Below are 17,680 nucleotides of genomic sequence, written 5' to 3' on the forward strand. Positions count from 1 at the left end.
GATAGAACACAGCTTGGAGGTCTAGAAGCTCATGAATCAAGTCCTAATGAGAAGAATTTGTTGCCAAGAATCTCTGAAAAATATGAGACTTTATCAGAATCCTCAGGGCCGCCTGAATCTTTGTTCCCAGGAAGCAAGAACAAGTAATGGAGCTCTGAACCAGGCCACCAGCACAGAACAGGGAGTCAGCAGTGGTAAAGAAAGCCTCAAACCCAAGAGCAGATTCCTGAGAGTGGAGTGGGACTGAGCTGGTTTCTTCATCTTCCTAAGGGAACTTCTTAGACCCAGCTCAGAGTTCAGCAAGAAACTGTGCCCCTAATTTTCATCCAGTGGGACAGAACTGGTCATAAACAAGATTGATGTGCTGTTCAGCAAGGGCAGAGAAGGTTCCAAGTGTGTTTTGCTGTCATAAACATTGTGTCTACTGTCTGCATCCTTAAAAAAAATAATTTCAAAATCCAGTGAACAATTCTCTCATGTTATAAGGGCCAAAGGCCCAAAAAGGGAAGATGATTAAATTTTAAAATGTGATGTGTTGGCTCCCTGAGAGGATCTCCATTCTCCAGCTGGAAGGTTTCAGGAAGCTGCATTGAAAACACCACTCAGTGGGAGCCAGGAACTGAGCACAGGCTCTCTGAATGGGATAGGACAGCAAAGTGGGAGAGTCTTTTGATGACTCAAATAGATGCTGTGTCCCTCTTTGAAGAGGACACAAAAATTTAACTAAGTAGGAAACATCATCAAGATGGCTGACGAAAGGCAACCAACACTCATCTTCACCACAAAGAAGGATCAAGACAACAAATAGATAACCACATCTCACACGGTGTCTAGGGAGGAACACTGGAATTCAGCAAGGCAAAGACCTTCTGAGATGCAAAAACTCAGGAGGGCAGCACAGAAAGGAAAGCAAAGCAGTCAGCCAGGATCCTCTTGGATCCAAGAGAGACTTCCCATTGCAGGAAAAAAGTAAATGGGAGATTCCCCAGCAGTCCACATGTACACCATAGACACCTGCAAACTTAGCGACAGGAGACCACAGCCCTTACAGGGCACAAGCCCAGTAGAAGGAGCTGCGTGGAGTCTAGGTGACCTCATTATACCCAAGAGGAAATTTATGCTGAGCCAAACTCACTTCCTGAGACCCAAAGTGCATGCTCCCCAAAACCTGACAGCCACCTACTCATGGCCTTCTACCATAACCATTGGCAATCCATGCCCCACTTCCAGTGGTGGGATCCCCTCATCCCTGCATGTGTCACCTGAGGTCCAAGGACCAGCCTGCCAAGCATCTCCATCCCCAGCAAAGCCACACCACATCCACCACAACACACCACACCCTAGGCCACTGAAGTACTCACAGATGCTGCTAACATTGATTACAGCTAAAGAAATCACACAGAGACTACACAACAGTACCCTCCCAGAACCAAAGCCAAAACACCCTACCTAATCAACAATATAGGCCATATCTACAGGAAAAAGTCTTTCCCTACCAAAGTGGCTCCATAAGATTGGAAGAAGTGCTTGTTTCAACAGAGTACAGATACAAACTTAGGGACACAAGACACCTGAAAAAAGCAAGTACACCTCTACAAGAACACAATAAATCTTCAGTAACAAATCCCAAAGAAAAGGACCTCTATGAAATGCTTGACAAAGAATTTAAATAAGGGTCTTAGGGAAACTCAACAAAATAAAAGAGAACACAGATAGATAATTCAATGAAATAAGAAAAAAAAAATTATGATCTGAATAAGAAAGTCAGCGAAGACATACATACAAAGAAAACTATGGTTAAATCTTGCAACTGAAGAATTCAATTAATAAAATTAAAAACATTATTGAGAGCTTCAACAGTAGACTAGATCATGCGGAAGAAACAATTTCTAAACCTGAAAACAGGTCTCTGAAAATAACTGAGTCAAAAAAGGAAAAAATAATGAAGAAAGTCTATGTGGCATAGGGACGCCATTAACTGAACGATTTGCATTATTGGATGTTACAGAAGGAAAGGAGACAGAAAAGGCATTAAAAACCTATTTAATAAAATACTAGTTGAAAATGTCCCAAATCGTTGAGAGATATGGTCAGACAGATACAAGAAGCTCAAAGATCCCCAAATAGGTTCTACCCAAAAAAGTCCTCTCTCAGATACATTATAGTCTAAAAGTCAAAAGTCAAAGACAAAAAGAGAATTCTAAAAAAAGCAAAGGAAAAGCATAAAGTCACATATAATGGAACTTCAATCAGATTAACAGTGGATTTCTCAAAAGAAACCTTACAGGTTAGGAGATAACGGGATTCAAAGTGAAAAGGAAAAAAAAATGCGTATCAAAAATACACAGCCAACAAAGTTATTTTTCAAAAAAGAAAGAGAAATAAGTTTTTCCCAGACAAGCAAAATCTGAGGGAACTCATCAACCCTAGATAAGTCCAAGAAGAAATGTTTGTTTTTTTGTTTGTTTGTTTGTTTTTTGTTTTTTGTTTTTTGTTTTTTCTGAGACGGAGTTTCGCTCTTGTTACCCAGGCTGGAGTGCAATGGCGCGATCTCGGCTCACCGCAACCTCCGCCTCCCGGGTTCAGGCAATTCTCCTGCCTCAGCCTCCTGAGTAGCTGGGATTACAGGCACGAGCCACCATGCCCAGCTAATTTTTGTATTTTTAGTAGAGACGGGGTTTCACCATGTTGACCAGGATGGTCTCGATCTCTTGACCTCATGATCCACCCACCTCGGCCTCCCAAAGTGCTGGGATTACAGGCGTGAGCCACCGCGCCCGACTTGAAGAAATGTTTAAGAGTCCTATATCTAGAAGTAAAAAGATGATGATTACCAGAATTAGAACACATGAAAGTTAAAACTCACTATTTTTTTTTTTTTTTGAGACGGAGTTTCGCTCTTGTTACCCAGGCTGGAGTGCAATGGCGCGATCTCGGCTCACTGCAACCTCCACCTCCTGGGTTCAGGCAATTCTCCTGCCTCAGCCTCCTAAGTAGCTGGGATTACAGGCACGCACCACCATGCCCAGCTAATTTTTTGTATTTTTAGTAGAGACAGGGTTTCACCATGTTGATCAGGATGGTCTCGATCTCTTGACCTCGTGATCCACCCTCCTTGGCCTCCCAAAGTGCTGGGATTACAGGCATGAGCAACTGTGCCCAGCCCCCTAAAACTCACTATTAAAGCAGATACACAAATGAGAAGGAGAAAGGAATCAAATGTTATCACTACAGAAATCACCAAACTGCAAACTACAAAGATAAACAATAAGAGAGGAAAGAAAGAACAAATGATATATAAAACAACCAGAAAACAATTACCAAAATGAAAGTCCTCACCTATGAATAACAACCTTGAATGTAAATGGTCTAAATTCCTCAATTAAAAACTATAGCCTGAAAATACATTTTTCTCCAAAGTCAACCGCTGTAGACCCACACTTAGTGGGTGGCATTTTTCTGTCTCAAGTGCCTGCTCTGCTGATGTCATCACAAACAAATGATAGAATGGCAATAACAAGTTCTTACTTATCAGTAATAACATTGAATGTAAATGGTCTAAGCTCTCCAATTAGTGGCTAAATTTTTTTTTAACTCAGCTACATGTTACCTATAAGAAATTCACTTCACCTGTAAAGACACACATAGACTAAATGTGAAGAGATGAAAAAAGATATTTTAAGCAAACAAAAGCCAAAATCAAGCAGGACTAGCTATACTTATAGAAAACAAGCCAAATTTTAAGTAAGAAAAAGACCAGAAACAGTGATTATATAATGATTAAAAGATCAATTCAACAAGAAGATATAACAATTGTAAATATATATGTATCTAACACACCCAGATACATAAAACAAATATTGTTAGACATAACAAGAGATAAATTCCATTATAACAATAGTCGAGGACTTCAGCATCTCACACTCAGCACTGGACAGATCCTGTAGACAGAAAATCAACAAAGAAGGCTTGGACATAAACTATACTATGGAACAATTTGACCTAACAGACATATACAGAATATTTCATTCAACCACTGCAGAATACATGCTCTTCTCATCAGCACATGGAACATTCTCCAGGATAAACCATATGTCAGACCACAAAACAAGTCTCAACAAAGTTTTTAAATAGAAATCATGTCAAGTATCTTTTTAGATCACAGTGGACTAAAACTAGAAATCAATCACAAGAGAAACTTTGGAAATTGTACAAATACATGGAAATTAAACAACAGGCACCTGAGTGACCAATGGGGTCAATGAAGAAATTAAGAAGGAAATCCAAAAAGTTCTTGAAACAAACAAAAATAGAAGCACAACATACTAAAACCCATGAAATACAGCAAAAGCAGTACTAAGAGAAAAGTTTATAGCAATAAATGCCTACCTCAAAAAGGCAGAAAGATTTTTGGTTTCAAAATGGTGGCATAGGCTGGGAGCAGTGGCTCATGCCTGTAATCCCAGCACCTTGGGAGGCAGAGGTAAATGGATCACATGAGGGCAGGAGTTTGAGACCAGCCTGACCAAAATGCCAAAACCCCATCTCTACTAAAAATACAAAAGTTAGCCAGGTGTGATGGCAGGTACCTGTAATCCCAGCTACTTGGGAAGCTGAGGCAGGAGAACTGCTTGAACCCAAGAGGCAGAAGTTGCAGTGAGCCAAGATTGCACCACTGCACTCCAGTCTGGCCAACAAAGTGAGACTCTGTCTCAAAAAAAAAAAAAGGTGGCATAGAAGCAAACTGGTTGCACTGTTCCCCCGAACCCCGAGATACACAAAAACAAATATATAGCATTAAGATTATCACCAGCAATAGCCCAGTACTCAAACATAAGGATGAGACAGTTGCTGGAGCCACAGAGAAGTAAAAAAACTCTAAGCATAGAATAAGAGAATCAGACTTCCATAGCCATGATTCCCCTCCCCACAATCTTACCATCACCACAAGTGCAGAAAACCTCCCCAGACTCATGGTTTCTACAGTGGAAAAAGTAAGATCAGGGTGAACAACCAACTTCCCCAACATTTTAAATTCCATGATAAGAGGCCAGTTCCTGCCTCAGCCCACAGAAAGCATCATGAGGGCCTTAAGGGAAAAATATCTCTGAGCCAGAGTCAAACAGGGAGACAGCTCTTTAACTTGACCAAAGGAAATGCCAAATCAGAATGGCATCTGTTCAGCAGGACCACACTGTAGGAATTATGTTCCATACATCTCCTGGGCATGAACTCTAGCTAGCCTTCCATACTGCCAGAATATCCCTTTTGAGACATTTCCCATTTGTAATAGGCAATGCTCCAACTACTTAATAGAGCTGAGGCAAACACAGGCTTGAGGCATCATCAATCTATACATCAGTAGTATTCTACCATAATAAAGAATGAAATCTGGTTATTCACAGCAACATGGATGAGTCTAGAGGGCATTATGCAAAGTGAAATAAGCCAGGCACAGAAAGAGAAATACCACATATCCTCACTCATATGCAAAAGCTAGAAAAGTTGAGTGCATAGATGCAGAGAGTAGAATTGTGGTTATTAGAGGCTGGGAAGGATCGGGAAAGGGCAAATGAAAAGGTTGGTTAATGGATATAGAATTACAGCTGGATAGAAGGAATAAGTTTTAATGTTCTAAAGCACTATAGGGTGATTCTATTAACAATTTATTGTATATTTTCCAATAACTAGAAGATTTAGAATGTTTCCAACAAAAATAAATGATAAATATTTGAGATGATGGATACACTAGTTGCCTTGATTTGTTCATTACACATTGTATACATGCATCAAAATATCACTCTGTGTCCCAAAAATATGTACAGCTATTATGTGTCAACTAAAAATAAAAGGAAGAAAAGGGTGTAACTAAGTAGAAATGTAGCAGAAATCAAAGATGAATGTTCAGCTTTGGAGTCTGGGCTCACTTCCCCTCCTTCCACACCACAGGAGCACATGTCGAAATCAGAGTAATTAGCATTATCTATCACCTCAAAACATTTACTATTTTTTGTGTTGGAAACATTCAAAATCCTCTTTTCTAGCTATTTGAACATATACAATAAATTATTGTTAGTTGTAGTCATCCTACAGTGTTACAGAACACTGAAACACATTCCTCCCATCCAGCTGTAATTTTGTAGCCATTAACCAATACACCTTTCTCAGCTCCTGCTAAGGACATACCTCTCCACTCCTTCGCTATCTGACCCCAGGAGCATGCCTCTTACTGGAGATCTGCTTGCCGTACACATTCAGAAGTGGGAAGAGCTAAAAGCAGTCCCAGAAATCCAGTAGATCTACATCATCAGAGCTGAGTCTGAAATGGGAGGTCAGGGGGAAAAAATTCAGAAAGGCTACACTCATTGGGTTAGAGAAAGTTCTGCAGTGGGGAAGGAATGTGGGGAGGGGCTGTCTTGTGTGGCAGATATAAAGAGAGTTAGAAAGTGGGAGAGAACGTCACAGGTGGCTGAAGAATGTTAATCCCTTTTGGTGTTTCCTTGAAAGAGTGCAATGAAGATAATGAGCTTTCCACTAGTTTTTGGTAGTCTGACTGCTGATATTTGGCCACGGCTCCCTACTAAGGTTGGGCCACATGATACAGGATGATAGCTGATGGCTCTCCACCAAATAGCTATTCTGCCTTTCTTACTACACAGAATGAAGACTCATTTCTCAGACAGACTTCATTTAGATGAGGTCCAGGGACTAAGTTCTGGCCAGTGGAAACATGAGAAGTGTTGTATCATTCCTGGAAAGCAGCACACAGGGTGTCCTTCCACCGTTCCTCCTTCCAGATGACTAGAATGAAACTGGAGCCCCAGCAGCTAGCTTGGACTAGAAGATGGCACTGAAGACTTTATTGGTAGGAAACTGAAGCAGAAGTGAGGTTGCCAGGGTCTACTTCCATGCTTCTTTCCAGTGAGAAGGGAATAAATGTCTCTCCTCTCTAAGCCACTGATATTATGGGGTGTCTCAATATATTGAGCTGAAACTAATAACTGATGCAGACCATGAAGCATCTAGCATGATATGAATTACACAAAACACTTTCTTCATCCTCTGCCATTATGTCACATGATTTCAGTATTTACATTTGCATTTGTGTATAAGGCTATGTTTGTGCCAATGAAGAGTTATCCTGGGCTAATGAGAAAATAGTAAAGGCAGAGTTAATACATAAATAATGTGTTCATGCAGAGTGAAGGCCAAACTATGTCATGGCATAGGTACAAATAAAGTATCTGCAGTATTAAAATAAAACACATAGTATAATAACTCCTATACCTTTAGGGAAAATAAACTTTAGACATGCCAAACTCAAAAGAACTTGCATCATGAGCAGCTGGAACCACACATTCTTATTAATGGTTATATTAGTCCACTTTCGCATGCTATATAGAAATACCCAAGAATGGATAACTTTATAAAGGAAATAAGTTTAATTGACTCTCAGTTCTGCATCACTGGTCAGACCTCAGCAAACTGACAATCATGGGGGAAGGGGAAGTAGGCATGTCTTACATGGCAGCAGGCAAGAATAAGAGCATGTCAAGAAGGAGCTGTCAAACACTTATAAAACCATCAGATCTCATGAGAACTCACTATCATGAGAACAGCATAGGGGAAACTGCTCCCATGATGCAATCATCTCCCTCCCTCAACACTTAGGGATTACAATTCGAGATGATATTTGGGTGGGGACACAGAGCCAAACCATATCAATGGTGGTTTTCATAAACAACATTATCTATCACATTGAATTAATATCCCTAATTTTTAAAATTCTACATTTATCCTTTGTTTTGATTTCTAAACTGATATAGATTTTATAACATTAAGAAATACTAGGCTGGGCGCAGTAGCTCAAGCCTGTAATCCCAGCACTTTGGGAGGCCGAGGTGGGTGGATCATGAGGTCAAAGATCGAGACCATCCTGCTCAACATGGTGAAACCCCGTCTCTACTAAAAATACAAAAAATTAGCTGGGCATGGTGGTGCATGCCTATAATCCCAGCTACTTAGGAGGCTGAGGCAGGAGAACTGCCTGAACCCAGGAGGCGGAGGTTGCGGTGAGCTGAGATCGCGCCATTGCACTCCAGCCTGGGTAACAAGAGCGAAACTCTGTCTCAAAAAAAAAAAAAGAAATATAATAAGATTAAGAAATGTCTATATAGCTTTAGTTGGTACATATGTAAGTAATATTATAATAAATTATTTTAACTCAACATAGGTAGAGGAATGCATGAAACAACATATTTCTTTCAAAAAGGATTTCTATAATACTTATGTTTGCCTGCCAAATTAAAATTTAATCATTTATCTGGAAAGGCCTACTTTTTTTTGGTCTAGAATTCAGGAGTAAATTTACAGCATGGGTCTTAAAACAGAAGATGTGTATAACCGAGGCACAGAGGTCTTCAATCATGGTTTTGAAAGAGACATAGAGAAAGCTTTCACCCAAATGTTCATAGCAGCCTTGTTCAGAATAGCCAAAAGTGGAAACAATCCAAATGCTCATCAAATGCTGAACGGACAATCAAAATGTGGAATATCCATGCAATGAAATATTCCTCATCCATAAAAAGTAATTATGATGGTTAGCTTTATGTGTCAATTTGGCTGGGCAATATTTGGTCAAATATTTACATGGGTAGACTTTGCATAAAACAGAGTGCCCTCCATAATGTGAGTAAGCTTCATCCAGTCAGTTGAAGGCATAAGCAGAACAAGACAGTGAGCTTCCCTGAACACAAGGAAAATCTGCCAGCCTTCAGACTTTTCCTACAGCAACAGCTCTACCTAGGTCTCCAGTCTGTCAGCCCATCCTGCTAGTCCCCATCATTGTGTGAGCCAATTCTTTAAAGTAAATCTCTCTAGATTGATAGATAGACAGACAGACAGACAGACAGACAGACAGATAGATAGATAGATAGATAGATGATTGATAGATGATTGATAGATGATTGATAGATGGATAGATGTAAATATTTATATTAGATATTTATATCTACATATATCTGTCTGTATATACACACAAACACACATACGCACACACACACACACATACACCTCCTACTGCTTCTGTTTCTCTGGAGGACCCTAATACAGGAATGAAGTACTGATCCATGATACAACATGAGACGAACTTTAAAAATACTAAGTATACTCATGCTACATAAAAGAAATGATATGGTTTGGCTGTGTCACCACCCAAATATCATCTTGAATTGTAGCTCCCATAATTTCCATATGTTGTGGGAGGGAACTAGTGGGAGATAATTGAATCATGGCAGTGGCCTCCTCATGCTTTTCTCATAATAGTGAATAAGTCTCATGAGATCTGATAGTTTTATAAGAGAAAACCCCTGTCACTTGGCTCTCATTCTCTCTTGCCACTGCCATGTAAGAAGTGCCTTTCACCTTCATGATTGCGAGGCCTCCCCAGCCACGTGGAACTATAAGTCCATTAAACCTCTTTCTTTTGGAAATTGCCCAGTCTCAGATATGCCTTTATCAGCAGCAGGAAAACAGACTACAAGAAGCCAGAGACAAAGGCCACATATTATATGATTCCATTTATATATAATTTATAGAATGGACAAATTTATAAAGACAGAAAGATTACTGGTTACCAGAGGTGGAAGAAAGGGTAAATGAAGAATGATCGTGGATGGGTGTAGGATTCTGGGGCAGAATGTGGGAGCAGTGATGGAAAGTCCTAGGATTAGATAGTGGTCATGTTTGAACAATCTTGTCAATATACTAAATACCATTAAATTATATACTTTAAAAATAAACTTTATGACTTAGAAATATTTCTCATTTAAAAAAACATAGAAATATAACTCAAATTATTATTTTATTTGTTCCTAAAAGAGTGGTAAAATTGTTAATTTAATAAGTGTAGTAGGGTGAATAGTGCCTTCACAAAAGCTGCATCCACCCAGAACCTCAGAATGTGACCTTATTTAGCTAAGGGCCTTTGCAGGTAATGATTAAGGTAAGAGTCTCATGACGAGATAATTTCAAATTAGGATGGGCCCTAACACCAACAATGGATGTCCTTGTAAGAGATAGAAAAGGAGATACACACGGGGGAGGTGATGTGAAGGGGAGGCAGAGATTAGAATTATGCAGCTATACCAATGGCTGTTAGCAGTATTAAGTATTAAGCCATCCGCTTTGTGGCCATTGGGTAGCCCTAAGACATTAATACAGTAAAGCTATTTTTGCTAATGTCTAGAAATATTACTTTATGATAGTGAAATTAATACAGGGACCAGCTTAGCCCATGTACAATGATGGATAGTTACTCTCAGTAGTCTGTCTTGGACATTGATATCAGAAGTCTGATATTTTGGATTTGTATCAAATACAAAATAAAAATCTATTCTGTATTTGATATCTCATAAATGCATGAAGTTGGCATTTACTGTGTTAGCAAGTTAGCAATAGATTGCTATTCTCCACTGGAAGGCAAACTTAACATTCCTTTGACATACGTAGGGGCCTGAGTAATTCTTGAGTTAGTCTAACCAAGTCTCGCCTATGCCTTTCCTACATCTTTTTTTTTTTTTTTTTTTTTTTTTCCTGAGACACAGTCTCACTCTGTCGCCCAGGCTGGGGTACAGTGGTACAGTCTCCAATCACTGCGACCTCTGCCTCCTGGGTTCAAGTGATTCTCCTGCTTCAGCCCTCCGAATAGCTGGGACTACAGGGGCACATTATCACGTCCAGCTATTTTTGTATTTTTAGTAGAAACGGGGTTTCACCATGTTGGCTTGGCTGGTCTCGAACTCCTGACCTCAAGTGATCCACCCACCTCAGCCTCCCAAGGTGCTGGGATTACAGGCATGAGCCACCGTGCCCGGCCACCATTCCTATATCTTATCTGTAAAAGTGTGTGGCTCTGTGGCTCTGTCTATGCAAAATAAAACCACCAAGTAAATACACAAGCCAACTTTATTTACTTTCCGAACTCTCTTCTTTTCATCCAAGTATCCCAGAAGGGTATTGCACTGTCTCTGTTTTCATTTCTCTTTCATCCCTGAAATTTAGCTTATTCTCAAAACACTCACTCACTACCACCATGATCTGTACATGCCTGAATCACAGATTTTCCAAAGCCAAGTGCAGTGGATACTCCTTCATCATTATCTCACTGCTGCACTTGATACAGTTGACCACAGCCTCATTCTGCTCTCTCCCTTTCTCTCTCTGTTTCTTCTCAGTCCCTTTCCTGACAATGTTATCCTCCAATGACCCCCCAGGATCCAGAGGATAAGTCCAAACGTCTTGGCGTGACACATAAGGCTCCAGGTGATCTGGCCCCTGTCCACTGCTCAGCTTCTTCCACCACCCGCTAACTGCTGGACACTGTCAAGGGGTCATCAGCAGCCAACCAGACCTCCTATTCGCCTATTACTGCATCGTCACCCATCCTCATCCTCTGCTACAACCAACTGTTGTTGAATCAGAAGCAGTGTTGTACCAAATACCATGACAGCACTGGGAAGGAATCTACGTTTATAAAGTCTTGGCAGAGACAGGAGACTGTTTGATTTTTCAGTCTGAGTTTGTGAAACACTGTACACCTCTGAATTAACCATATCCTTGTTACATGAAACCGTCTCCCTATGGGTAAGAGAAATTCTTCAAAAGTGTTACATCAGGTCTGTGGATTCTCCTTATTGTTCTTTGAGGCCCGGAGTTTTGTTTCCTTTTCAAAAGTCTGCATCACACATTGGCTATGATGGTGAGGTTTCTTTTCCTATTTTGTTGAATTACATTCTCCCACTATTAGCTGTCTTACCACTAGTTTTCTTCTTTTTTTTTTTTTTACTTTTCCTCTGGCTTCTTTGGAAGTGTTCAAAGGCCCTTTGTTCTCTCTAACAAAGTAATACTCCTGTATCCTGATAAATAAGGATGTCAGAGGGGCCTAGGGATGAACGCCTGCACATCCTACAATCAGGAGCACCTGATGCAGTGTCCCAGCCATGTTAACTTTAGGATAATCTGCATAGTCCTTTGGATATAAAAAACAAACTCCCCACCACCATCACTCCAAATGGTTCAAGCAGATGGCATTTGTAACTAATTGTGTCTCTTTGGGTTTAAAATTTGTTTTTGTTCATGCAATGCCATCTTTAGGGGATTCTTCTCTCCCTTCTTTCTGAAATGATGACTGAGTGGAGGAAAGTCCTTGTGATATTAGGAGAAGTGACACAGGCCCTCATGCTGCCCTTGAATCTCTCCTGTATCTATTATTTGACTCATGGAGTTTGTGAGGGTCACTCACCAGAGTCAAGGCCCCATCACTGGTCTTGGCTAATTCAAGGCTTGGTTGTAGCTGCTATTGTGCCATAGCCTAGGTGATTGCCCGAGGGCCTTTGATGGAGGGTCACTTTGTCCCGCAGTTGAAGGGAACACCCCCATCTGCTCCTGTAATGAGCTCTCCAGTGTGTGTCTTCAGCTGTCGTCCATATCCCTCACTAGTGAAAATGGAACTCCAGGCTCCAGGGAATCGGGGTGCAATCTAGGGCCCCAGATTCATCATCTTTTGCAGCCCCTTCCAGTCAGGGATGGAGCGCCTGATGCTATCCTACCCCACCCCAAATCCCCACTAAAGGTCAGTCTCAAGCTGTAAAGCAGGCGCACCCAAACTTTTTACACAGGGGGCCAGTTCACTGTCCCTCAGGCCATTGGAGGGCCGCCACATACTGTGCTCCTCTCACTGACCACCAACGAAAGAGGTGCCATTTCCTGAAGTGTGGCGGGGAGCCGGATAAATGGCCTTAAGGGGGCCGCATGTGGCCCGCGGGCCGTAGTTTGGGGACGCCTGCTGTAAAGGGACTGTTGAGGGGACTTACCTCTGATATTCCCTCCCCACCCATGGCACTACCTCAGATGCTTTCCCTTCCTTCCCTCTTTCCTTGTATTCAAGTATGTCCGTCCCCTCCTCTGATGGGCGCCTGTCCCCCCCTTCTCCAGGGAAGCATGCTCCAACTTGGTCATTCGTCCCAATGGCAGAAGAGCTTCAGCAAGGAAAAGCAAATTACTCAGAAGGGAAAATACAGTAGAAAATATTTTCTAAAACATTGTCCCCACGACACATGTTCAAGGGCTGGCTTCATTCCAAATTCTTTTTCCCTGCATGTCTGTTGGCAGATTCAGAAACCTTCCAAAAAGCAGTTTCAGAGCATCGTCTGCAAAGAGCCAGAGTGTTATTGTCCATTATACTTGTGATTTGCACACCTGTTGGGGATGAGGTGTGCATATGAAGTTACATATTATTGCCAGTGACACACATGCATGACACATAAATCTTTTGATTACATTCTTGTAAGTTTTTCTTTCTTTTTGTTCTGCCTTTGTTAGAAGTTGAACACCTTGAATACAAGGAACTATTCTCCCCAGTCTGTTGACCTTCTCTGCTGGACTTGGTAATGACGCATCCTACAAAGCACAACATAAATACCCTTGCCTGCCTGGCTCTTCTCAGCAAACAGTTGTGCCTATTTTCTTATTTCTTCCTAAGCAAATTCCAATGTGATAAATCCCTGCATCATCCTTAATAGCACCCATCAACACTTTGGAGAAATGTGTTTCTTTCCTGGACTTAAAACTTCACCACTTTTTGGCCAGGTGCAGTAGCTCACACCTGTAATCCCAGGACTTTGGGAGACTGAGGCAGGCAGATCACCTGAGGTTGGGAGTTCAAGACCAGCCTGACCAACATGGAAGAATCCCATCTTTACTAAAAATAGCAAGTTAGTCAGGCATCATGGTACGTGCCTGTAATCCCAGCTGTTAGGGAGGCTGAGGCAGGAGAATCACTTGAACCTGGGAGGCAGAAGTTGCAGTGAGCCGAGATCGCACCACTGCACTCCAGCCTAGGCGACAAGAGTAAAACTCTGCCTCAAATAAATAAATAAATAAATAAAACATTGCTTTTTGACTGACTTTTCACCCAGTGATGACTTCACTTCAGATATTGAAGAGACACTAAATGGATATATACTCTGATTTGTGTCATTTTTGTATTTTCCCACAACTCTAGAAAATCAGAAGAAGTTTTCATCTTTCTTTTTCTGGTGTGTCCTGATAAGGCTGTCATTCTTTTGCATAAACATTGACGGTAACGAGCAAAAAGCAACAAGGAAATGGAGCCGAGCACCTGCCTTCAGTTCATTGGTGTCAGCCAGTTTGGCTTTGAGTTCGGTGTTCAAGTCTCGACACATGCTCAGCTCCTTCTGCATCCTCTCCACCTTCTTCTGCAAGTTCCTGATGGTGACATGAGCGCTGTCTCTCTCAACCACCAAGGCCGTGCGTGCCTGCCGCTCCTCCTCCAGCTGGGCGATTTTCTGCCGGAGGAGGCTCATGTGTAGTTCTTTGCTCTCCAGTCTTTCTTTCTGTGTCTTTAGCTGGTTTGATGCCAGCAGGGATTTTTTTTTTAATAATTGAACAACAGTAAATATAAATGAGTTACCCAGATAATGTTGATTTTTATCTACACTTCAATAAGACTAATTTGTAAACCATCAAAAAAAGGTCATTGGATTCCTTTTCCTGATTGCATTTTTTATTCATACTCTTTCCAAGAATTAATTGCATAGCTAAAATCTGAGACAAAAGAGACCAAGAAAATGTGTGGAAGTGTCGGCTTTCCACATCCGATGCTAACATTATGTGCATCATCATAAAAATGTAAATTGCTTTTAAAAAACTCCTCAGATGGGTTTATCGAAAGCACAATATAATCAGAGAGACAAAATCCTGTCCAACATCTAACGGCCATAGTACCTGAACTGGCGTTTTCTGAAATAAGATACAATGGAAGTGCGTACCACAAACCTAAACTGGCTCATTTCAATCCTTTAGAACTGGGAAAGGCAGACCTCGACATGAGAGTTGATATATATCAACTTTTTTTTAAGATAGCATCTCATTCTGTTGTGCAGACTGGGGTGTAATGACATGATCACAGCTCACCGCAGCCTCTACCTCCCAAGCTCAAGCAATCCTTCCACCTCTCAGCCTCCCAAGTAGCTGGGACTATAGGTGCATGCCACCACACCCAGCTAATTTTTGTATCTTTCGTAAAGACAGGGTTTCACCGTGTTTCCCAGGCTAGTGATGAACTCTTGGGTTGAAGAGATCCGCCCGCCTCAGCCTCCAAAATTGCTGGAATTACAGGCATAAGCCACCGGACCCAGCTGAGAGTTGATATATTTTTAAAGTAAGATATACCAAGGAGATTTTTAAGAAAGCTTTGCTTATATATATAAAATCTTAGAAATAAAAGGAACTGTAAAAAGGTCTTTGTTATATGCCTAGCCTATAAGATCCACAAACTAAGCAGACAACAGGTCCTCAAACATCATTTATCACTGGTAATCAAACTTAAAAAAAGGAAATTAGAGTGATATTTAAGAAAATGACTATGGGCTCCAGAAGGGAAAGAATCTTCCTGGGTGCCACATGTCACAAGTAGTGGATGGAATATTAAGTACAGAAACCTTTGTCATCTACAACAAACATCAGAATCAGAATCACGTAGAATTATCAAGTGTTCAAACTGAAGAACATAGAATTTCCCCTAATTATCTACTCTGCACTTGTAAAGTAGCAGAAGGTGGAAAGACTTACTGAAATGCTGCTTTGAGTATCCTGCCTAACAGTGACAGCTGTGTCCCTACCTAGATCACTTTTGAACAAGGCCTTTTTAATATTTCTCTAACCAAATTCCCTTTCTTAAGCTTCTTCATGCCAAATTCTACTCCAGGTCAGGAATGGTGGCTCAATCCTATAATTCCAGCACTTTAGGAGGCCAAGGAAGGTGGATCACCTGAGGTCAGGAGTTTGAGACCAGCCTGGCCAACATAGTGAAACCCTGTCTCTACTAAAAATACAAAAATTAGCCAGGCCAGGTTGTGGGTGCCTGTAATCCCAGCTACTTGGGAGGCTGAGACAGGAGAATCACTTGAACTTGGGAGGAGGAGGTTGCAGTGATCCGAGATTGAGCCATTGCACTCCAGCCTGGGCAACAAGAGTGAAACTCTGTCTCAAAAAAAAAAAAAAGAAAAGAAAAAAAATTCCACTCCATTGCAATTTTACACTGGTAAGTTCTGTACACTGATGTAAGTTTAATAATTATGTAATTATGAAGAAGTAATGGTGTTGGATATTGAGAAAAAGAATCAATTACATGAGCAGAATTTTTGAAAGAATGCTAGATTAATTTAATGTCTATAACAGTAATAGGGTTTATCTGCTATCTTTTATAAAATGTTTCTCATGATATGGTAGTGGAAAAGAAGCCAAACATGAATAGAGCATCTTCTGTGAGCCAAGGGTTTGAAAATGTTATTTATTAAAAACTAACAACTCTTTGAGGTACATAGCATCCCCATCTTAAATATGAGGAAACAGAAACAGAGAAGTATATAATTTGTACAAGGTCACACAGCTTGATGGAGCCAAATTGGGAGCCCAGATGTGACTTATTATTCAGCATCTACACTGGAATTGTATCATAGCATTTTTCTCCTAAGAACTATTATAAGAATGCATCTGTGTTTTCCTATTTCTTTCTCCAATACCAATAATTATGTAACTAATAATTATATTTTATCCCTTTCATCCATCCATTCATTGATTTAATCTAAACTGTTCCTAACTTTTCCTTTGGGTGAAGAAAAGGAAACCCTTCTCTCTCTACTAGAATTTTCAGTGCAACTGAGCTTATAAATGCAGAGGCTGCTAAATGTCCCCCCAGTTCTCCTCTTCTCCCAGAGTAATAGAAACTATAAATTTTTTCTAGCTAGGTAAATGGCTACCCATAGTAAAGGCTACATTTGCAAGCCTCCCTTGCAGCTAGGTTTGGCCACCAAAACATATTCCGGCCATGAGATATAAACAAAAGTTCATGTAGCAAATTCTGAGTGCCTTTTTCAAAAGATACCTCTTGCTTGTTCTTTCGCAGCCCTCTTTCTCACTCCTTTCTTCTATTCTACCTTGAAAGCAGATACAATGGTTCCAGGCACGATTCGGAACCATGAGAATAAGGATCACCCTAGGAATGGGAAGTGAACCAGCTGAAATGATCTGGTTCCTTGAAGACTTTACAGAGGAGAGTTGCCACACCAGTCCCAATCTTCCCATCTCCAGGAATTTGTGTGAGGGGAAAAAAAAAAAAATACTTCTACTCGTTTAAGTCATTGTCATTGTGGGTCCCTATTACACACAGTGAAACACAACCTTGACTTTAGGTGACAGATACACTTACCAACTCTTCAGACTTAAAGTTGAGCCTCCAATTCTAGATACATATTTTTATAAGATGCTTCCTAACTACACTGGTAAATATGGTGGTGGTACATTATTTTTCAATATTTGAGTTTTTCAGAAATTTCTTCTGTCAATACTAGCAAGTTTCAATATCCCCTACCTTTCTCTGTAAATTTTGGGCAATGGTCTTGTTCTCAATGACTGCATTGCTCTCAAGACGAATCAGCTGCTCTGTTCGAGCTAAAACCACATCCAGCCGCATGTCAAAGCCAAGTTCAGCAGCCATCTGGTCCAACTTCATTTTCTCCAAAAGCTGATCCAGAAATTTAAGATACTAAACCCAAGAACAAAAACGAAAATGGAACATGAAAGTCAAAGTTAATGGATG

The 17,680-nt window shown here is 40.7% G+C and overlaps 1 protein-coding gene across 1 annotated transcript in view; it reads right to left on the reverse strand.

The window, feature by feature from the left end:
• Positions 1 to 17,680, reverse strand: part of CCDC170 (coiled-coil domain containing 170) — a 129,551-nt gene that overhangs the window by 10,756 nt on the left and 101,115 nt on the right. Inside the window, exons 8-9 of the mRNA XM_010331419.3 lie at positions 17,453 to 17,626; positions 14,184 to 14,426 (exon numbers count right to left, since the gene is read on the reverse strand). Of these exons, the coding sequence (XP_010329721.3) occupies positions 14,184 to 14,426; positions 17,453 to 17,626 (417 nt within the window). The remainder of the gene's footprint in view (positions 1 to 14,183; positions 14,427 to 17,452; positions 17,627 to 17,680) is intronic.

The sequence above is a fragment of the Saimiri boliviensis genome, chromosome 4 (assembly GCF_048565385.1).
Source record: "Saimiri boliviensis isolate mSaiBol1 chromosome 4, mSaiBol1.pri, whole genome shotgun sequence".
In the NCBI taxonomy this organism is placed as follows: domain Eukaryota; kingdom Metazoa; phylum Chordata; class Mammalia; order Primates; family Cebidae; genus Saimiri; species Saimiri boliviensis.